The sequence below is a fragment of the Rhinopithecus roxellana genome, chromosome 18 (assembly GCF_007565055.1).
Source record: "Rhinopithecus roxellana isolate Shanxi Qingling chromosome 18, ASM756505v1, whole genome shotgun sequence".
In the NCBI taxonomy this organism is placed as follows: Eukaryota; Metazoa; Chordata; class Mammalia; order Primates; family Cercopithecidae; genus Rhinopithecus; species Rhinopithecus roxellana.
In genome coordinates, this window is record NC_044566.1 from 60,512,768 (window position 1) to 60,536,889 (window position 24,122).

General features: G+C 40.1%; 1 protein-coding gene and 1 long non-coding RNA gene across 5 annotated transcripts in view; one reads left to right on the forward strand and one right to left on the reverse strand.

Annotated features, from left to right (window-relative positions):
* Positions 1-12,724, reverse strand: part of FRY (FRY microtubule binding protein) — a 271,683-nt gene extending 258,959 nt beyond the window's left edge. For all 3 annotated transcript variants that reach the window (XR_004054740.1, XR_004054741.1, XM_030922400.1), the window contains exon 1: positions 12,003-12,724. Coding sequence is in view for 1 of the 3 variants with exons in the window: in XM_030922400.1 (XP_030778260.1) it covers positions 12,003-12,072 (70 nt within the window). In the remaining 2 variants the exon portion in view is untranslated. The remainder of the gene's footprint in view (positions 1-12,002) is intronic.
* LOC104665297 lies at positions 12,287-23,773 on the forward strand. 2 transcript variants are annotated; one of them, XR_004054743.1, is made up of 3 exons: positions 12,287-12,417; positions 19,217-19,312; positions 20,680-23,773. It is a non-coding gene; the product is annotated as an uncharacterized LOC104665297 (long non-coding RNA). The 2 variants fall into 2 exon arrangements; XR_004054742.1 differs by having other exon boundaries at positions 20,705-23,773.
* Positions 23,774-24,122: the final 349 nt, after the last annotated feature.

A 24,122-nucleotide genomic window follows, 5' to 3' on the forward strand; every position in this document is an offset into this window, starting at 1 on the left:
TTTAAAGCAATAGAATGACTCCATTTCTTTTTGAGTTAGTATAAGAAAGAAAACATTAGGAAAGGTTCCTTTTTTGAAACCGAAGGCAAAGAAATACAGAATTTTTTGGTGGTGGCTACTTTCAAGACTTTGCCACTGCTTTCTGACAAATATCACTGTGGTAACTTAGTAGGAAGTACACATCAGTATAATTCTACTCCCACCAGAGGTTCCTCAATTTCACCTACTGTTAGCCAGTATCTTTATCTTGCCAATGACGATGAGAGGCCACACAGTGTAGTGTTTATCCTAGAGTCTAGGTTGGAACCCTAGCTCCATCACTTACAAATGGTTCCTTCATCTTTCCACATGTGTAAAACAGTGTCATGGTGAAGACCAGAGGAAATGGTACATATACAGCACTTCACACGGCTCTTGATACTTTTTAAGTGCTTATAAAGATCAGCTATTATGACTGCCCTTAATGCAGTATTATACAACAACAGGTGTTTGAGTTTCTAACAATAGTCATCTACTGTGATATAGTTTGGCTGTGTCCCCACCCAAATCTCATCTTGAATTATACTCCCATAATTCCCACACGCTGTGGGAGGGACCTGGTGAGAGAAGTGAATCATGGGGACGGTTTCTCCCATATTGTTCTCGTGGTAGTGAATACATCTCACAAGAGCCGATGGTTTGGTAACCTGTTTCACTTGGCTCTCATTCTCTCTCTTGCTGCTGCCATGTGAGATGTGCCTTTCACCTTCTGCCATAACTGTGAGGCTTCCCCAATCACATGGAAATGTAAGTCCAATAAACCCTTTTTCTTTTGTAAATTGCCCTGTCTCGGGTTTGTCTTTATCAGCAGTGTGAAAACGGACTAATACATACTGTTGTAGTTTTTACTTAATGGCACTATTAGTTGCCTATCATTCTTCCTTGGTACAAGAATCTCTGTTTTGTTCAGGTGGCAGGTAGAGGTCCCTTGTCTTACAAAAGGTGGACCCAGCCCAGTGCCAGGGCCTGAACCATGACTCATCTAAGTCAACTTGGCTATTCCATTCAACTTTGCCAGTGACTGGGCTAAGGGTAGGCACGTAACCCAGTTCCTATCAGAGAGAAGCAAGAGGAAGTTTGCTGGGACCTTTATCAAAATAAACTTCTTGTTACAAGAAAGCCCTAACCTGGGCCTCCTTCCTTCCTGACTCAAGTGAAGCAAAGATATTTGGAACTGAGGTGGCCATTCTGTGATCACGTAGTGTGACCAGTCCAAAGATTGGATGGTCTAGGTCTTTGAGCTTCTAAGCCCACCTGGAACCTCCCATCTCCAGGCTGTGGGTTGGGCAAGCTAATTCTTTATTCTTTCAGCCCTTATGAGGTTATTCTATCATTTATAGCAAAAGTATACTAAAATTGCACCCATTTCAAATTACTAAATGGCAAAAATATGTTCTGTTATAACTATAACACTAAACCTGTGAGTAGCATGTTACTGAATTCTGATTAGTAACAAGGGATTTAGAAATGAAAGTCACTGATTTCAAAATCCTACAGTAATTGTTTCCAATTTGTATTTTTTCTCTCTTCTCCCTCCGATTCTTTTCCTTTCTTCCCTCCTTCCCTCCTTTCCTCCCTTCTTCCTTTCTTCCTTCCTTCTTTTCACAAAGCAGTTGACTAATTGTAGACAATATAATTTAAATGTCCACTCCTCTTCCCCTCTAGAAAGTGGTACTAAGGATTGACATGGTTAACAAAACACATAACAAAATAAAGGAAAAGAAGCTAAGATAAAATGGATTTTTTAATATTTAAAATGTGCTAGAATCTTCATTTTCACTTACAATTTTGATCTTTCTTAAAGTTCAAGCATTTTAAATTGTTAGTTGAGAACAAAGTAGTTTACTCTGCCAGATGAAAATGGGCCAGGTTTTCAAACACCTTCAAAACTGATCTCTCAATTGGCATGAAGTAGGATTAGCTTTCCTATAATGGTAAGCACTGGGGGTTTCTTATAAATGAAACATAAAATCAGCAGGTAAGACACAAAAACAACTCTGGTGTTCCTATTTTCTTGCAGGTGTATTCAATCAAGTAAAACAGAAGGGAGACAGGTTGTCTTGCACCCTCAACCTGGAAGAGAAGCAGACAACAGGCGGCCACCACCAAATCACGAGGAAAGTGAAACAAAACACTCAGTGTGTGACCCTCAAAACTCCCTAAGGAAGCTGAATTTCTCATTAAGAAAGTAGAAGACTGGCCGGGCGCAGTGGCTCACGCCTGTAATCCCTTGAGGTCAGAAGTTTAAGACCAGCCTGGCCAACATGGTGAAATCCCGTCTCTACTAAAAACACAATAATTAGCCGGGTGTGGTGGCGGGCACCTGTAATCCCAGCTACTTGGGAGGCTAAGGCAGGAGAATCGCTTGAACCCAGGATGCGGAGGTTGCTGTGAGCTGAGATTGCACCACTGCACACCAGCCTGGGTAAGAGAGCGAGACTTCGTCTCAAATAAATAAATAAATAAATAAATAAATAAATAAATAAATAAAAATGTAGAAGTTTAATTTTATGGGTGTTAGAACAAGTGATACTATAGTTAAGTCCATGTCGTCATTCAATTGCAAGCCCTCATTTTTAGGGGAGATTTGTTAAACAGGTAGTGTTCATAAACTAAACGTTGAAAAGCAGACTTTTTTAAAAAGAAAAACTTCAATTTGTCTTTTAATTGGTGCTCTTACTTGCAAACACTGAGTTGTAAACTCACTGGTTACAGTCTGCTATGTTCATAGGCAATCTGTTCACCTAGAGCAACTCTTTTGTTTTAAAATTCTTTAATGCTGTCACAGAGCTTTCTACCTAAGCTGTAGGCATTAAGTAAAGGTGAACCAAAGATGTTTCAGACAGATATTCTAACAGCCTCTTGCATTTTTATGACCTTTCGTATTTCAACATGGGTTAACTGAAACATGATATCTACTGAAATGTAGGAGAGTATCCTTTAGCTGTATCATGATATATTTAAAAACATTCAGAATGCCAGCAATTTCCATAAACACCATATCTCACTTTATAGAAAAAAAATGCCTGTCTCCAGACCAAGAATACTGGCACTTCATATTGGAGACAATCCTGTTCAGATTTACTGAGTTAGATATACAGTGACTTAACTGCAAAAAGTAACAACAGAAATAACCTGATAGGCTGTGTAGTGTGACAACTTTTTCTTATTCAGAATACTGAAAAGCAAGCTAGTCTAAGAAGCTGACCAACCTTAGAAAGTTAGGCTTGAGATCCAGCCTCTAGTTATCAGTCAAGTTCAATAATGTACAACTCAACCTCTTTCAGTCTGGCTTTAATGGTGCAGGAGAAATAACTGATGAATATCATGATGTTTACCGAAACCTCATTCTTCAGTGCAAGTATTCAAAACCCTTTACATTAATCAGTGACAGACAAGTGTCAGGTTTGTTCCTTTCGTATAAGAAAATGAGAGAATAAGAAAGCCAAAGTCACACACAGAAAAATAACAGAAAAACAGACAAGAAAAACCCAATCTTGTATTTATGCAGTTCAAACATTTTATTGATTTGACTTACAAAATAAACCATCTTATTGATTGGCTAAATCTCTCCTGCATAAACGTAACATTCCAATGGAATTTTCCCAAAGTATTGCCCTAGTTAATCTAATACCCTATTCTTTTCATGGCTGCCAAAATACATATTTACCTATTTAAGGCTAAACTCAAAGAAGTTGGCCTGGTGTTTCTTAAGCACAGGAAAAATTTTTAATGTAAATTTAATTGTATATTTCCATAATGTTGTGCTTGTGGCATTAGCTGAGAAATCCTGGAATTTCAAGGCTGTCTTCCACTGCTAAACTACTTTGCACTTTGCAATTGATTAAGAACAGCAGAAGCAGTCGGAGTTGTATATCAAATTAGAGTTGATAAAAGCACTTAATGCAGATTTGAATGCCTTCTCAAAAAAGATTTCAACTCCCTTAAATTGACATGACAACAAATTCTTACAGTAGCATAAAAAGTATTAGCTGAAATGTTATGGCTTTGGCTTAAATTTCCATCTGCAGCTCATCAAATGACTAAACAGCAGAAAGGAATTAAACCAAATCAGACTCATTACAGAGTCTGATATGCTGGCAGAATACAAACTTTCACTGCTTAGCATCTGGAGTTTTGGGTGACTAACATTTAAATGCCTGTGCTTGTATATTCTGTGAAAAATAGAAAAGTGTAAGAATATAGGTGAGATATCTGATCATTAAATTTGACTTACGGAAATATATAATTCAGTTTTTCTCTCACACATACGGGGTGGGGAGAGAAAGAGAGAGAGAGAGAAACATAGCTCTTCTGTTTAATCTCCCAAGTATTTTGAAGAGTGAGAGAACCACTCAGAATGAAAGACCACTGGCTTTAAATTTGTCCCATGTGCAAAATTCTGATAAACATGGTAACTCCTCTTCACATTTTTCTAATGTAAGGAATGCCTGTCTGAAATGCTTGCTGCCCCATATTCTGAAATCTGGTCAAGTGTTCCAGGGTAAATAGCTTACATTTCCTCTTCTCTTTCAGCCATCTGCTAGAAGAAATATTTGAAACTGTTCTTACAGACCATTGCCTGTACTTCTGATGGTTCTCTGATGTAGTGAAAGTACAAACCCATAAAGTTAAAGTCAACAGAATCTATCAAACACATTCTCCCACAATAAAATTTTCTAGGGCCTACTCTGTCTCTGAAACATCATTGGATACCTCTCCCTAGGATCCCTGAAGTCCTGGAAACTTCCGCATTAATGTACCTGAATTCTGAATCTAACAAGGAAGGAAGACAAGCTCTGGGAGCCTGGATGAAGGATCCAGGTGGGATGCATTTATGAAGCTCCCAAAACAAAGTGTGTACTGTGGTCAGTTGATGCTCAGTAAATAGGTATTAAATAGTGCTTGCCTCGCTTCTCTGACACTGTTGCATGTTGGAGCAATAACTAAGAAAAATTAGTGCTTAGGTAGTAAGATTTGCAGTATAATCCAGCACTGAAAGGTAAGTAAAGATGTTCTTATGGAAAAGCCCATTCCCATTGTTCTTCCAAGCCTAGAAGATGCAACCTGTTCAGCTCAAATCAAAAGAAGGCATTCTCTTATTCACGTAGCTGGCAGTTCTGTGACAGAACAATGTTGAAAGGAATATGATAAATGGCATGTATCAAATGAAAAACATTAGTATGAAAAAAAAAAATGAGGTTAAGTTGTGTATTATTTTTTTCCACAAATGCCATTCACGTTTCCAGGAAGTGGTTGCTTGCTAAATCTTCTGCAATGGGGTAGTGTGCAAATGGTGGATGGTTCCCAGAAGGCACCACATTAAGAAAAATTATAAATGTTTAAATGTTTTAAAAAGAGGACTAAGAGAAATTCTAGGGTACAAATAAATTTGGAAAATCACAATACATATGTTTTTGGACAGACTTACTTCTGTATTTTTTAAGTGATAAATACCAAGATATATTGCATTTTTTAAAAGTTCTATTTGAAGGTAAATACCATGGACAAAGATCATTATTTGTTCATTTAAATCTGATCTGAAACTTCTCAAAATATACCTACATGATGCCATGTGGGTATCTCATGCCACACAAACTAAACTTAGGAAGAATTAAATCTTACTCTAAACCACAAGTATTTAAGAAGAAACTGGCTAATTAATAATCAGGGCATCTCACTCATCAAATGAGGAAATGTGTTTGAAGGTGCTGGGCAAACTACAAAGCACTAAATACATGTAAGGTTGAGTACCAGTAACAGAACCTGCACAAAAAGCTTGTATCTGTGTCTATCAGTCTACAGAACAACCACGAACATAGTAAAATGTCATTTCTCATTAGCCCAAACTCACATCTGACACCAGTTCACTGCTAATATCACATAAGACGCAGAAATACGGAAGTTACTAATAAGATGATTAGAACATATGTAACCTATTTGACTCCTTAAATTGTACCCAAAAGTAAACTACTGAGTTGTGGGTATTAAAATGTTTTGAAACAGCTGTCTGTTTAGGATAGGAGAATCTTGGCATGTTATATCAGTTGAAACCTCTAAATATTGGCAACTTTCTCAAATGTCTGAGCTGTTCTCAGATTGTAAAATTATCCAGGTCATCTCTTCTTGCCTACTGCTGTTTGCCTTTCTATTTCAATTCTTGTTGGCAACTCCATCAAGCAGCATGCAAGAGCAGGCAAAGACGTCAAAATGTATCTTTGTGCTGCCAGTCCTGTACATGATTTTATGGCGGAGCAGGCCAGAGCTATCAAGTAAATGAGACACCTGAATTATAGATAGATTTCCATTATCCCTGGAAATGTTCTCCCTGATCTCACTGCTAAAGACAATTAGTGAATTTGCTACTGTTTCCTAAACAGAAAAACAACACATCAGGGAAACCTCAACAACGCAAGCAAACTACCATTCCAAAAGAAGTAAACATCACTCATGCTTTTTTATTTGTTTTGAAACTAGGGAAAATATACCTAAAACACTCCTAACAGAAGAAATGTGCCTTTTTACTATAATCCAATTTTGTGAATGTCTGTATACATTTAATCAAATGATCACAGGGCACAGAACTGTCTATGTATTGCTTGCAATGACGGAAAGGACTTGTGAACACTTAAGGTCTTTCAAACAGGCCTATATGAGGGGATGGTGCTCTCCAGCACGTGTGTGTGTGCGTGTGTGTGTGTGTGTGTAACACACAGAGAGAGAAACAGAGAGACAAAGAGCAGGGAGGGAACGAGAGAGGGCAAAGAAGGCTAAGACCTGGCAGAGACATCAGCCAACAAAAATAAAAATGGAAGCACCTATAAAGCGCTAAGTTCCTCACAGTGTTCTTTATCCTTTGGTCCTTTGAGTGATTAAAACAAACAATGCAATTATCAGCTGGACTGGGGGAAGGGTTTATGGAGCTTACGACCATCCTGGCTTTGAGCAAATCCCTATCTCAAGTCCCATTTGTTTCTTTTTTGGGGGGTTTTTTTGTTTTATTTTTTCATCGAAAATGTGCATGCTACTTAAACTCACAGGGTTATTGGAAAGAGTGAAGACAATAAACAGAGTGGTCATATGGCCTTCTTTGCTGAGGGCAGTCCCAGTTTGCACCCAGTGTCTCAGCATAATTATTAACTTTCACTCTCAAAAGTGTCACAGTTTGGAAAAACAATTTTGTCGTTGCCCTCTATATAAATCATGGAGCATAGTACTTGATACGGAGTGGCAGTTATTGTTATTCAAGAACTGTCCACGCATTTGAATGGGGAAAAAAAATCCCTCTGATTTGTCTTAATCATAAGCCCAGGGATACATCCTTTCTATTTAGAGAGCATGGATGTTGGTTTGGGGTTTTATTTCTCCTTAGAGCTGTAAACTGCTTTAGCAGAAGTGACCCCATGGCCTTAGAGAGGGTGTGGACGGGACACTGGAGTAAGTATCCTTCTAATTGCCTGGAGCAGTGCTGGTACTTTCTCTATTTAAACAACCCAATTTAATATGCCTGTACTTGATCTATACCCCTTTGCTGGATTTAGGCAACTCAGTTAACCTTCTTAGTTTTCCACTTCTTTCAACCAAGTCTATATAGAGGTTAAAACTAAAATTAATTTTGAGATTTTCTTAAGCCTTTCTCACAGTGTCCTTCAGGTACACTTGCGACATAAAGAGGCATCAATAAACCCTGCTCTGCAGAGAATCTGAGACGCTTTCCATCCTCGCTTGCACATGACTTTTCTCTTTGGCCCCAGAGCTAACCCCATACTAACCAGCATTTCTATGTTGAACAGATCCTGTCCTTATCACTACAACTTAACTCACTACAACATACCTGAAAAATGCTGAATCTGATGCTCCTAATTGATGCAAGACTTTTCTAGAGCAACATTAGACATTTCACAATGCACACCAACCCCTTCCTACTGCAGAGAGATTGTTCGGTTCCCCAGAGCAGTTCATTTGTCAATGAAATTCTAAACACGTGAAAGAGTTAAAGGGCATTCAAAAGTTTCCCTCCATGGTGTATAGCAAGAGTTGCCATATGTTATAGGAACGATTCACACTGCCCTGAAAAGAGCAAGGTGTTGAACAGATTCTGAATATACCTTCATTCACTGGGCCCTGTGTGTTCATCAGGCATCCTGGGGTGGACAGAGACACAAGGAAGCCCTTTAGAGATTTCAGATTAGTGTGGGGGCTCACACACCAGCTCTATGAAGTGGTATACAGCAAGCCCTTCTTTCCTGGGAAATAGCTTGAACTATCCACTCTAAATTTGTTCTATAGCAAACCTAAGAGGCCAACATGACTTTCTGCCACTAAGAAAATTCCCAGACCAACTCCCATGCTGCTAGAAAGTATGCGCTTAGGGTAAGTAGGGATACTCTAATAGTAAGTGAGGTGGAAAGTTAAAGTAGTCGAGGGGTAAAGTTAAAAAGTAAATCTGGGAGAAAAAAAAACCAGCCCAAAATAACCAACTAATTTTGACATTTATTCATGTAGTTCTCTTCTCTAGAGTGTAGCAAGTATTGATTACTCATAAAATAACCCACTTTGGATGCCAAGGCTAAGGGAAGCCGTGGTCTACGTCCGATTTGAAGTGGATTTAGAAGGGAGGAGAGCATTAGAATACATGAATATTATTTAATGTTTATTGGGCATTTACAATGTGCTAGGTATTATGTTAAGTGCTTTATATCTTAATACCTCATTTACTCCTATGAGGTACCCATTATTTTGGCCTACATTTTACAGATGAGGAAACTGAGAGGGTGATTACTTAACTGTCCGAAGCCATGCAAGTGCAGGAGCAAGAGATCTGAACCAAGCCCATTTGGCCCTGCCATTTTTACATTCTAGGTAAGTGTGGCCTTATTAGGAGACTGATGGGTGCACAGGCATGAATTTGGGAGCGTGTTAGTTAAACACAGAGGAGAGTGAGTAGATTAAGCTTGGTTGGTTGGAGCAGAAAAACATGAGAGAGGATGAACGAGGAGCTCAAAGAGGGTCCTAAGTGGCTACCACTGACACTCAGAGGCAAAGGGGGGCTGGGGAGCAGCCTTTGACTGTTAGGACACCACTGGAGCATTCCAGGTTCAACATGTGGGAGAAGGGCATGTAGAGGCTGTGGCCATGATCAACAAGGGGCTGCAGCCATGAGAACCACTAGACAGCTGGGGAAGGGCTAGATAAGAGCAGGAAAGGGCAACAGGACAGTCATCCAAGGGGATAGGAAAGCCTCCACATTCAGGTCTACATAGGACATGTTATTTCCAGACATCAAGGCCATTTTAATTCCCACCTCCATTCAAATGAAAGGGCAGCCTGACAGAGTACACGTGCCAATGAAGAGGAGACTACCAGAATGAACATCGAATGAAAGCTAGTACACCTCACTAGCCAGTGACTGATCTGTGTATTGGCTTGTGAATTCTTTGGAGGGGACTAATACATACATAATTACATTTTCCCCACAATGTGCCATTAAAAAAATATGGAAACCTTTACCTGGAAATGCTTATGGAATTACCTTTCTTCTAACACCTTGCAAAACAGCCAGCCATAGTTATAGAGTTTGTTTTATTGCTTTTTAATTGCTGCACTTTTGTAAATAAGCACCACCATATAATTAAGAGGCTGAGACTCCATTCAGGTATGTGGGCAGACATCCTCGCCTCTCAAACTTGTGAGGCCAGGCATGCGCATGCAGGTGCGTGCAGGTGCAATTAGCCACTTGCCCCATGGTGCATCCTCTCAGCCAAGGTTACACTATATTGAGCCTTAGGGCTTCTGTTTCTACTCTGTTTTCTACACAGACAAATTCCTTTCTCTCTTTGCTGCTCAAAATATGTAAAACTTAGCAAGGAGAACTATGCTAGGTTGTAAGCAGGTTAGTGTTGTAACAAGCTTAAAGAACATAAACAAAGTATATTTCCTCTTCCTCTTTTAAGAAAGGACTGAAAAACATTCTCCCCCTCAAAAGAATGCTGGAAAGCCACCAACTTCACTACTCTGAAATAAAAAAATTAATACAGCAGGCAGGGACTGTGTCTTATTCACCTCATGTAGCCCCACAGCCTGGCACATAGTAGGTATTCAATAAATATTTGCTGAATGAATTGGAAGAATTCAAAATTGTATCACAGATATTCTCAAAGTAGAAAAGAACAGTCATTTTGAATCATTTCCTGATGTAAGTATGTGGGGAGAGGAGTTTAGGAAGGGTGTAGAGAATATATACTTTATCTAGAGTGATTTGAAAATAGACAAGGGGAGAGAGATTTTTAAAAGAAATCCCATTGGCCTCAGTATTGTCACAACATAATTTTCTATTTAATGGGGCAATAACAAAAATAGATGGAAGAAAATAGTCTGGTCTTGGAATAATCAAATATGTTTAAAAACCACATACTGATGTCAAACTCAAAAGTGAGTTTTTTCAGTTATTGGAAAACTGTTCCATAAAGAACACTGCATATCAAATTCTTTTCATTAATCAAAGAGCAGATAGACAAAGGAAGATTCATCCTTGAGTGTAAAGGATTATACAAATAATGAATCCAAGTTAAATGATTTATAGCTATGACAAATAAAGAATGGTGTTTAGGCAACAGTATTACTCCCAAATGGCTTCCCACTTGTAGAAAAACAGCTTCAGACAAGCCCCATAGTGTATACAGTGGTGCAAAATGACCTGGAAAAAATGGTTTCTATGGATATCACTTAGAGATGCACATCCCTGAATACCTAAGGCTGAAGGTACTTTAAGCTCTCTTCCTCAAAGCAATTACAGCACAGGTTCTCCTGCCCAGGTTTTGTTTACATAAGAACAATCTTGGCCACCGGTCATTTGTGTAGGAGACAATTAATCACTAGCTCTTTGAGCACAGGTAGGTTAATCAGTATGCACATAACACAATATTAAAATTTTCATGGGAAAAATTTTTTATTTAAAACAATAAAGGATCAGTAATACCTGCTGGTCTTTTATCCAAAGCAACTACAAAGGCTGTTAGTGAAATAGAGAAGACTTGGTTTTTAAAATGTTCGGAAAATACAAGGCATCATTGATCACCTGAAGGCCTCATTTTAATTTGATTCCAGATCCACGATGGCTTAGAGGTTGTCTTTTTGAAACAGCGTATTGCTAAAATCCTTATGTAGGTCAGAAATGGAACTTCAGAAGCCATCATATTCTGCTATCCTAATAAATAATTAGGGTCAAAACCTCACTTGTTTATGGTTCAAAAAAGTACATTATTTGGACTATAGCAAACATTGGGATTTTTAAAAATTCAAATATTAAATGGCATTCAGAACATCATCCACATGGACGAGGGAGAGATCAAATAAATCTGCAGATGCCTCTATATACAAAAAGGATGTCATAGGTTTTGGACTATTAAGTACTTTTCCTTCTCCAGACAATACCCTAAAAAAACAATTACAAAGTACTCTGAAACCCTGCCACACCCCTTTGATTAAATCACACTTCACAAAATATTTAGAGAAAGCATGAACAAATCAAATAAACATCAAGGCAGGAAATGCAGCCAGGAATGCCTGATCCTGAGCTCCCCCAGAGTCTGAAGGGCTGCCTCACTTGAAAATTTAATCAAACACAATCTACTGTAATTCCATTGCAGCCTTTGCACTTAAGGAAAGCTAGTTCAGTCTCTGACATTTTGATTTTCACAGCAGATGGAAGCAAAAAAAGAAAGAAAGAAAGAGAGAGAGAGAGAGAGAGAGAGAGAGAAAGAAAGAAAGAAAGAAAGAAAGAAAGAAAGAAAGAAAGAAAGAAAGAAAGAAAGAAAGAAAGAAAGAAAGAAAGAGCAAAGAAAAGAAAAAAAGAAAAACTTCCGTGGCTCACAAACATATGTGTCCAGTTGAGATTTTCTTTCTCCAGCCTTATGCAACATCCAGCAAACAAACAAACAAAAAGGTTATTTTCTATTACTCACTATTACTCCAGGATTTCAGTAAATATTTGATACTGATCTCAAAGAAGCCCGAATCCTGCTGGCTGGCCATGTCTGCGGCATACAAAGAGGCTGGGAGGACGGGCAGCTGCCGGGAGCAGGTACCGGGCGTGATGCGCCTGTCACAGGTTGTGATGTCAGCGCGGGGTCAGGCGCCGAGAGGCAGCTCTGCGGATTCACCTCCGGCTCCAGCCGGGAGTCCTCATCTAAAGGACACCGCCGAGCAGAGAGAGATGCTCGGCCGCTCCTCCTCCTCCGGGTCCAGGACTTGCTTCTTATTTGCTGGGCGCTGATCTCCCTGCAGCCCTCGGAGGCGGCGGCCGCGCTGCTTTCATTTCGGGGCTGTCATCACCAGAAACGCCGGCTGCCGGCCGCCCACCAGCTAGGCTCCAGTCAGGTATGGAACCGAGGAAGACCCCACCTGAACTGGGATCGGCTTTCTCCTGGGAGGGAGGGTTTCTAGGCCGGCCTCCCTGACGCGATGCAGGCAGCCTCCGGCCCTCACGGCCGCCGCAGGGCTGAGGGATGGGCCAGGAGCGCCGCCCCCTGCCCCTGGCCCCTGTCTCAACCTGAGTCGCGGCTCAGCCTCCGCCTAGGCTGCCGGAGGAATTTTCCCAGCTTCGGTGGATCCTCTCTCTTCAGCAAGGTTTCCCGTGAGCGGCCCGGGTGTGCTCTGGCTGCTGCTTCCCCTTGTGTCTGTCCCTGAAATAAACACAACTGCAGCACGCTGCGGTAAGCAAAGCTGCAGCCCTGCATCTGGTTGCAGCGACGGTTTGAAAAACCCCATCCGTCAGCCCCCCTGCAGTAAGGAGGCTCAACAAGAGGACGCTTGTCTGGGCTTTTTCTTCCCTGCCTTCCACATGCACGGTGGAATCTGCATTTTGTACTTTTCCCTCCCAGAAATGCAGTCTTTTCACGGGGCACCGGAGCCCGAACGTGTGCACTCTAAGGGAACAGTACAAACTGCTTAGGTGGCTTGTTTTTGTAATGCCACACATTCCACAATGAATCTTATTCTCAAACTTCTCATTTCTAAGACTCACCAAGCCCAGTGAAGCTTATTTTATTTTATTTGTATGAAAAGGACAAGAAGCAAAGCATTAGATTCCTTGCTTTACAATGGCTTTTGATTTCACGAATTCTTGATATCAGGTGTCCTGATATTGGTTAGCTTTGTTTCACATTATCATTTAGCTTGACCAGGGGATTAAATCAGAGTACTGTATTTTAATAATGACAGGTTATGTTGGAGGAGGTGGGATTTAGCCAACTATCTCATAAACCACAGGATCCTTCCCAAGTCCCAGTACATTCATGATTAATGTTTTCTAAAAAACAACAAAAAAGTAATAAACCATGTTAATAAGTATTTAACACAGCAATGTTGGGCAAACTCCCCAAATCAACACACAAACAGGACTTCCTAGATTAACAGTTCATTTTAGAAATGGAAGTAAAAGACTACAATGTACTTTTATTTTTGTCTTAAAAATATTTTAAAAATTCAACACTAAATAAAACTTTTAAAACTATGTCCTGAAAGGCCCTAAGATACTTTATCAATTTAATCAGTTTTTCAAACTCATTACACTTACCCAAATGGCAAGCACTCAATCACTCAGATTTCCAGCTCCACTTATACACTTTATTCTGATGAAATCTCTCATCAGATTGACTTCTTTTTAATTCATGTGCATACTCAAGTTGCTGAGCTGATTTTATCACTTGTACTTTGAATGTATGGATTCTAGGTAAAATAAGACCCAAAGGTTTTACCTTGAAACAATTATTATATCTGAAAATAAGTTTCATATTTTAGATCAGCCCATCTGATCTGGTGCTTCCTTAAGACTCAGATGGCAATGAATGAACAGGCAGGCTACAGGGTACCCTGAGATTAACGATGGCACAGGCTCTCAAGGCAGGGCCCCATGTTGGCTCCTGGCACCAGCGCTCACTAGCTTTGAGCCCCAAAGTAAGTTATTAACTTTGCTAAGCCTTCATTTCCTCACTTGTAAAATGGGGTTGTACTTTCTTCCTACAGTTGCTGGAAACAATAAATAGCACTATATATGAAAGGGGCTCAGCATAGTATTTTGCCCATAGTTAACACTTCATTACATTTTAGCTACATTGGTTTTTTTTTTTTTCTTTTTCTTTTTTATGAGACAGTCTCACTCTGTTGCCCAGGCTGGAATGCAGTGGTGCAATCTCGGTTCACTGCAACCTCTGCCTCCCGAGTTCAAGCGATTCTCCTGCCTCAGCCTTCCAAGTAGCTGGGGTGACAAGCATGCACCACCATGCCTGGCTAATTTTTGTATTTTTAGTAGAGATGGGGTTTCACAGTGTTGGCCAGAGTGGTCTTGAACTCCTTACCTCAGGTGATCCGCTTGCCTTGGTCTCCCAATGTATAGACATGAGCCACTGCGCCTGGCCCATTCATTCTTATTATGAATCCTTTGTGACTCTAGAATAGAATTCTTTTTTAAAAAAGCTAAACACTTTTTTTTCTTTACTCTTTATGTGGTTTAAAAGATATATTACTTTTGAACACCAGTGGTAACTATTTGGGGAGAGCAAGTTGGAGACATTTAAAATCAGCTGCAATAAGCAAATATGCTATTGTATATTGCTACTCAAATACATAGAGATTCTCTCTGTTGACTTTATTTTCTAAAAAATTTAACTGGCTTTTTAAAGTTTTCAATACTTAAATATATAAGTTGTCACTATTTAACTGCTACAAACATACTAACTTGCTGAGAATGCCACTCATATATATTTCAAGGGAAACTATCATAAAAATGTAAATGCTACTTAGAAAATAATGTTTTCAATGGCATCTGGCTTTCACTGTGAAGAGTGAATCAGCAACTAAGAGCCCAGTTTCTGTCTCTTAGAACCTGAAATCTTGTCCAGTGTATGCTTTTTTTTCATTTGAGTACCTTTAGAGAGGGCATATACTGTAAAAGAACAGAAAAGGGCTTTTGTTTTGTTGAAAGGCCTGCAAATCAAATAGAATGACACCTGCTGCAAGCTGAGTTGAAACATTTATCCTTTTGTCTCCTCTCTCTCTGGGGGGCTTAAAAAAAGTAGTCAGAAGAGGCACCTGGACAGAGGTACTTTAAAATACAACAGTAAAATCTGAATGTGTTCCTGGCTTGCTAGTGACTTCAGTTATGATTTAAGAGGACCTAAAGCTATCTCAGCTTTCATATCTGTAAAAAGGAGGGATCCTTCCTTAAAAATTTTAGGAGAACATACAATGAATCATCAAGCATGGAATCGGACATAGATATTGGGGGCTGAGTGAAAGATAACAGTAATACAGGAAAAGTGGAAGGCCTCAGAAAATGATATCAAAGAGTGGGAAAAAGGTCGGGCGCAGTGGCTCATGCCTGTAATCCCAGCACTGTGGGAGGCCGAGGCGGGCGGATCACGAGGTCAGGAGATCAAGTTCATCCTGGCTAACACGGTGAAACCCTGTCTCTACTAAAAATACGAAAAAATTAGCCAGGTGTGGTGGCAGGCGCCTGTAGTCCCAGCTACTCGGGAGGCTGAGGCAGGAGAATGGTGTGAACCCAGGAGGCAGAGCTTGCAGTGAGCTGAGATCAGGCCACTGCGTTCCAGCTTGGGCGACAAAGCGATACTCTATCTCAAAAAAAAAAAAAAAAAAAAAAAAAAAGAGTGGGAAAAAGTCGGAAAGTGGCCTGACACAAGTGATGACACTAAATGACACCATCTACATCTGTTGAATATAAATAGTGTACTTAAAAATACATGTATTTTTATATTTAATCCTCACCTCAAACCTATGAAGTAAATACTATTAGCCCCATTTTACAGATGAGAAAATTGAGGCTTAAGGAGGCATAAAATAAGGTCAAACTCATATGGCTGGTAAAATTTAGGTCTATTTTAGACCCTGAGACATTTATCGTAACTTTGTTATTTTTTTTTTAATCACAAGCAAGGTGAGAATCATGCTTACCAAGTTCTTCAGAGAAAGTTCAGGAAGAAGCTGGGCACAGTGGCTCATGCCTGTAATCCCAACACTTTGGAAGGTCAAGGCGGGTGGATCACTTGAGGTCAGGAGTTCAGGACCAGCCTGGCCAACATGGCGAAATGCCATCTTTACTAAAAATACAAAAATTAGCTTGGCGTGGTGGCACCCGCCTGTAATCCCAGCTACCCAGGAGACTGAGGCAGGAGAATCACTTGAACCTGGGAGGCGGAGGTTGCAGTGAGCCTAGATTGTGCCACTGTACTCCAGCCTGGGCAACAGAGCAAGACTCCATCTCAAAAAAAAAAAAAAAAAAAGTTCAGGAAGAGATGCTAAGGTACTCCTTAACATAGCAGAGGTGCTTCAGGTCCCATCGACTCTCCCAGCCTATTCACTGCCTTCCTGCCTGGCTTTAGCCTGGGTGACGTATTCCCTGGGGGCTGTATCCAATTCTGAGAAACCGAGAGAAGAATGCCTTTATTTTTTCACATTAATTTGATTCATTATACAGGTTGTGGTTTCTACGAGAAGAATGCTTTTATTTTTCACATTAATTTGATTCATTATACAGACTGTGATCTCTACAAGGATGCCTGACCTAGAGTGGAGGTGGGGTGATTGATGATGAAAATCCAGTCTGAACTCCACTCTCCAATTTGGCAGGCACAGAGGTGGCAATGGGCTGCTTCTACCCTGGCATGGGTCTGCATCAGCCCAGGACTCAATTCAGAGGAAGGGGTGCCTATTTTTTTTATCAAGATACCACATGGGCTGGTGGTAGCTCTGGGTGGTCAGTGGGAAAGAGGTAGGTGGTCAGAAGAAAGAAGTGACCCACTGGTCACCTGTGTACCTATGTCCTAGCAAGCCGTGTGTAGCAGAGTGGGATGACAGTGGTAAAGGATACAGGGATTATATCTCACAATCTATGGCATTTACTCTCCTCCTGCCTTGATCCCGATTATAACCATCTGTCCTGTCTCTTCCTCCAGAAGACCTGTGTCTTACTCAGCTTTGTGTTCCCTACATTTCCATAGCACACAGTAAGTCCTCATGCAATAAACATATGTTGAGCGAATAAGTGAATGAGCAAGCTTGTCATGCCTGCCTGTTATCTGCTGCCTGTGGAAAAAAAAATGTGTAAGAAATGCAATTTTTTTGTTTTAATTCATACTTAATTTACTTTTTTAAAAAGCATTTTGGACAATTTTTTGAGGCTAAATTGTGTGGCATTCAAAAAATGTGAAAACAAAGCCTTGCAAACAGTCTGGATGCTTGCCAACATCAAGAGCCATTACCTAATGATTTTAAACCATCTGATTGAGTTGATTGGGTTAGGATTGGAATCCACCCCCCTTCCTTGTAGACGGATACACGTGGGTACACATGTGTAATTACTGTCACAGAGCGACATGTACATTCATGAACAGAATGTGTTAGGCAGAAAAGAAATGTTTCACTGGCATCCTGAGGAAACAAAGGAAATCACTAAATGTAAGAAAATAATTGCTTTATCAATTTTTGATCAGCAGTCTCAACTTCCAAAAAAGCATGAACTACATTATATTCTCACTATTATACATTGTATCTTAAGAACAGTCCCAAATCAAATTAAGCATCCCCTGAATTGAGATACAAAGACAACAGTTACAATCAATGGTGACAAGTATGGAAAAAGGGGTTTGTTTTTCTTTAAACAGCAGAATAAGAGGGCTTTTAGAGATAATCTAAAGGACAAAGTGTTGAGATAAATAACAAACTTCTCTTTTGACCTATTTTTGATGAACAATTTGGACAGATCTATCCTATCCTAAGAAATATTAGAGAAAAAATATGAAATGATGCCACACAATGTCCATGTGGTAAGCATCCAACACAATAATCATTCCCTTAAAAAAATCCAACCCACATATATAAATCTTCACAAAAATAGATTCAGCAAGTTTTGAAAAACATTTATTCCATTACTATCCATTCCAATTTTTTTTTCAATGAATTGAAATACATTTAAATTTTTTGAATGCAATAGAACTTCATTATAGCAAAGCTTGGTGTTGTCCAGATTCAAATATAAACAAGAAAAATCATGTCTTCCAAAATTGTTTTCATTGAAACCTAGCAGCAGACCTCATTTTTTCTTCCCTACTCAGCTCCCCTGCGAAGGGGTTTTATACGGAACCCAGAGCCAAGACAAAGCAATAGGAAGTCTAGCACAATGGGAAGCCCCTGAAGGGTTTAAGCAGAAGACAATAAAAGACCCTGAGAAGCGGCAGCAGGGAGTGGAGGAGAGAAAGCCTGGAATTTACTCTGTTTTCTGCTCTGCACATGGAAGGCCCCCTCCTTCTGTCCATTGTCACCCAAGGTGTTTTGATAGGTCTAGAGCGGGGTAAAAGAATGGTATTTATTGAGGCCTAATATTGGGGCCTGGGGCTGGGCTGTATATCAGAGGGCATACACAGACAAAGCTGAACAAAGGGCACACCGACTGGGCACCTGCTGGACACTTCTCTAAAACTGGCACTGAGACACCATTAGAATGAATTAGAACTAGGGCACCAGTTAACCCGGGCCTGCACACTAGTGAAAGGAAAACTGAGCCTCTCCTCTGACCCTGCTTCAGACAACTGAATGGTGACTTCAAGAACAAATATTCAGGCCAGGTGCGGTGGCTCACGGCTGTAATCCCAGCACTTTCAGAGGCTGAGGTGGGCAGGAGTTCAAGACTAGCCTGGCCAACATAGTGAAACCCTGTCTCTACTAAAAATACAAAAATTAGCTGGGCATGGTGGCAGGCACCTGTAATCCCAGCTACTCAGGAGGCTGAGGCAGGAGAATCGCTTGAACCCAGGAGGCAGAGGTTGCTGAGATCATGCCATTGCACTTCAGCCTGGACAACAAGAGTGTAACTCTGTCTCAAAAACAACAACAACAACAACAAATAATCAAAGGATATTAATTAGAAGGGAAGTGACATTGTAGACCAGACCATGCTCTATCATATAGAAGCTGTACTGCTGGCAAAGTTGTTGAGCATCTTATGGCCTCATTTTCCTCGTCTATAAACTAGTACCTTGTTACACAAATCTGTTATGAGGATTACATGAGTGCCTAGGCAGATGATAACTGTTATGTAGCAAATCTGTAGCGAGAAATGAACCCAGAATATGCAGCGCAAAATTCCTCTTTAACTCCACAGTCAGGTTAGGAAAAGAGAAGAGAAAGAAGGAGAAGAGAGAGAACCTGCCGATCACAGAGAGACCCTCGCTCCCATCTACCTCTGCTGGCTACGAAGGTAAGGCAGATCTGCCCACAAGGCTGGAAGTTTTGGAAAGGTGAAGAAAGTCTAAATACATGCACATACAAACACTATTACTTAACATTTTAGTGCTTCCAATGTTTGGTGCCCAGGGTAAATTTCCATTTGAGTAGAGGTTCCAGTTAGGCTAGTATCATCTCAAAATTTACCTAATTTAGTCTTCTCATCAACCTCTCAAAGTAGGGCCTGCATATTTGGATAGTATTAACCTGTAGCCAAAACCAGGAGATGCTGTGGTTCATACATATTTTGTACACATAAAGATTTGACCTCAATTTCTGCAGAATAAGGTCATAAGCACACTTAGTATTTAATGTATTTAAAGACATGTATGCAAAGAGAAAACATGGCAGCATTTCCCCCACTGCCCCTTAGCATGAAAGCATACAACACTAATGATAACTTTATTATCCTATTTTTGAATACCACCAGCAACCTGAGAAATTATTTACTTTCAGATATAAGCAGGTCAAATATAACTGGCTAAAATAGAAGCCAACTATTAATACATAATTATAAAATATTAAGTCCTTTCTGAAAAAGCAAAAAATGGCATTTGCGGCTGGGCACGGTGGCTCACGCCTGCAATCCCAGCACTTAGGGAGGCTGAGGCAGGTGGATCACTTGAGGTCAGGAGTTCAAGACCAGCCTGACCAACATGGTGAAACCCTACCTCTACTAAAAACACAAAAATCAGCTGGGTGTGGTGGCGGGTGCCTGTAATCCCAGCTACTCGGAAGGCTGAGGCAGGAGCACTGCTTGAATCCGGGGGGCGGAGGAGGTTGCAGTAGGCTGAGATCAAGCCACTGCACTCCAGCCTGGGTGACAGAGCAAGACTCTGTCTCAAAAATAAATAAATAAATAAAATGGCATTAGCTTTGCATATTATTATTTACCAGAAATGCAGACACATAATGCTTCACAGTATAAAAAACACTTATATTTATATCAGTCATCATCACCCTTTAGATTTGCCATCTACAGGAGAACTAAGAAAATGTTGGTTCTTCCCTGCATGAACGATAATCTAGCAAAACGAAAAAATACAGCATTCTCATAGTTGTATGAAGTTATTGGGTGATATTCCTATTATTTGGTGATAAAAATTAAATACCTTTTAGGGCTAGAGTGAATATTCCCACCAATGTTCCCAATTTGACACACAAAAATAAATATCAGAGTTTAAGTTATAAGGGAAAGATCAACTTTTCCTCAAGATACCATTTACTGTACATAATAATTAAAACCTATAATTTTCAAATCAATGAAGTTGAGGAAAATTAGAAATTTTGGATAGTTTTTTTAGTGCATGCTACTTAAATTTTACATTTTTTTCCTTCTAGGTGCTAAAATGTTTTTTCTTTCTAGGTAGGACCATGTTTATAGTTACCTACTAGCAAAGGTTGAAGGGCTGGGAATTAGGAAACTCGTGATTCTGCTTTTTATTTTGACCCTGATCCTCTGACCTTGGACGTGTTATTTATCTACTAAAAGAAGAACACTATTTCCCAGCCCCAGACTGCCTCGTCTCTTAGGACAAGCCAATCCTTGATTTTCTATACCACTGGGAGGAACCACTGCATAGGAAAAGCAGAACACCGGGTAATAAATTATTCTGTATAACTCTTTGGCAAACATTATTTAATTTTTTGGCAATAGATTCACCTTCTTGGTTATGTTCTAATAAAGCTCATGTCAAGAGTATCCATGAAAATACACACTGGCTGACTAGCAGGAGAAGCTGACATAGGACCAAAAAATAATTGGGGATTAGAAAGCGATAAATCAATATAAAAACTATCAAGCTGTCTACTGTGAAGTTAATGAAGTAATTCAAAGTGCTTTGTTCAGCTTAGAGGAAAACCAACAGAAACTATATAACTAGACAATTCTTGTAAATCAGGAATAAACAATAGTCACACACCAGGTTATTATCACTGAGATTAAGGACAGTGGTCTAGGGAATTAAGGATATGTTACAGCATCACTTCATTTGGAACTACCACTTTAAAAAGAAGTGTATACCTCACTGAGCATCACAGATTTCACCTTCAAAGTTTTCAACGTGACCATCTGTTCATGGAGCTGTCTGGTACAGACCCCAGGTTTCTGCCTTTTAGAAGATGGTGGTCTAAGCCTGACAACAGTGGGGCAGAAAAACCCACACATCACCTTCCCACTCACAGACGACGTTTAACTGTACAGTAGTAGAAAATGTGACTGTGAAGGAGCAAGTATATTTCAGAGGACAGAGAAAGTCTTACAGGGCGTGTGTTTAGAAAGGGTGGGGAATCACCACCCTCCTTTGACCAGACAGGCAGGGCTTTGTGTAGGAGGGTGGGGCTGTCAGAAACTGTCTGAATGATGGAAGGCAGCAGCTTAGCAGGCTAGTGGGGAGAGCGACTCCAACTGCACGGCTCAGCTTAGGAGGCACAAGTGAGGTCAAGAGTAATGATCTTTGCAGACCGTCTGTAGGGGTGAGATCACTCTGAGAAGCCCAAGGAAACAGAAGTGGACAGTCATGGTTCTGACTCTCAGTGTTAGCTATGGAGAAACTCAAGCTCATGGTCAGATAAGCCCTGCTCCACCCAGTAATGGCCCCAGTGATCCACTTACGTGTTTGACCTATTTCTTTCTCATTCATAAGGTGCACATGATACTGCTCTTTACATAAGGTTGCTTCATGATCTGAAAGGAGATTATGTAGATGAAAGGGCTTTGTATTCCCAGGGTGCTAATATTAGATTCTCAGGGCTCCCATCAGTGTAAGATTCAGACAAATAAGAGGGTGAGGGGTCCCTGCTCAGCCCGTCGCCCTTAAAGAAACACACTGGCAACTTCCCTCCTTGTAATAGCCTGCTGGACTTTTAGTTTCGGGTTTAGGGAGATGCCAGGGGTGTCCTGCTCTTTAAGTGGCCATTCATCAACTCCAGGAATGTGCTGGTGGTTTGCCTGAGTCTTATCCAAATGCCACTCTGGATTTTGGATAAATACAGGATGGGTGGCAACTGTGGTCAAATTACTACTCCGCCCTACCACAAGCCTTATTTTCCACCTTCTTTGCTCCTCAAGGGAGTTTCCCCTTTTTCTTATCCTTTAAAATTATTTTAAAATATTTATTTGTCTATGAATTATTATATCCTTACCTTGGCATATGATTTTCCCATATACAATTGAAATTTTGTGTTCATTACAAACAAGGGGTAGCAGAAGTGTAAGGGAAGGGACATGGACGTGGGCTTCACCAGACTTCTGGATGAAAGATGAGATGACTAGACAATTCCAATAGTGAGAAATGTATTAAGAAAAAGGCTGAATACAGAAAAAGTACAGCAATATGCTCTCCTTTGGCTTTATATCTACTCTTCCAGAGGAGGAAACTGAAATTTATCAGGGTGAGTCCCACAGCAGAGTAATGATAGTAACAGTAACACTGATTATTGCTGGTCATGTGATAAAACCAAGATTGGAACTCCGATCTGGTGCTAAGCCAGCAATGTCCAACAGAAATGCAATGCAAACCACACATGCAATGTTAAATTTTTTAGTAGCTACATTAAAATAACCAACAAGAAGTTGGTGAAGTTATTTTTAATAATCTATTTTGTTTAACCCAATACGCCAAAAATCATTTCAATAATTAATGAATATAAAAAAAATTAGTGAGACATTTAATATTTTTTTTGTACCAAATAGTTGGAATCCAGTGAGTATTTTACAGCACATTTACATTTGGACTAGCCACATCCATCTTGTGGCTATTGTGTACCACTGCTATTGTGTACCACAGTTAAATCCTGGGTTGCAGTGTAAAATGTACCTTATATTGTGAGTCATGGTTTTAAAAAGTTTGAAATCTTCATACTCTGCTAGTGAGAATGCAAAACGGTTTAACTACTATGGAAAGAATCTGATGGTTCCTCAAAGAGTTAAACATAGAATTACCATATGACCCTGTAATTTCACTCCTGTACACATGCCTGAAAGAAATGAAAACAAGTTATCTAACAAGTATATGTTGCATGTTCATAGCAGCACTATGCATAATAGCCCAAAGTCTTCAATGTCCATCAATGGATCAATGAATAAACAAAAGGTGGCATATACATGTAATGCAATATTATTCATCTGTAAAAAGGAATGAAGTTTGGGAACATGCTACAACATGGATGAACCCCAAAAATGTTATGCTAATTGAAGAAGGCCGGACACAGAAAGGTCACATATGATATGATTCTATTTATGACATATCCAGAATAGGTAAATCCACAGAGACAGAACGCACATCAGCTGTTGCCTGGGGCTACGGGGAGGGAAGAACTGGGAGAACCTGCTTAATTGTGAAGGGGTTTTACTTTGGAGTGATGGAAATGTGTTGGAACTAGATAGAAGTGGCGGTTGTGTAACACCGCGAATGTACAAAATGTCACAGAAGGGTCACCTTAAAATGGTTAATTATATGTTGTTTCACTGCAATAAATTATTATTATTTTTTAAGTTTGTTCTAGAGGGTCTTTCCGTTTGTAGTGTACTCATTTGTGGTGCTGCTACATCCCCACCTAGTGGTAGAGGCACCTTCTGTCTGGACTCCAGGACTGAAGATGCCTGACGGCTAGGAGACCACTTTCATATCACGGCGGGAGTTTAAGATCTAAGGTCATGCCTAGGCCCACGCCTAACTGGGATGACTATTTCATGCCTAGACATTGACAGTGATAACTGTCTCAGTCACTCTGAGCTTCAGGCAGGAAACAAGGATGGTGTCTGTCCTGGCCCTGATGTATTT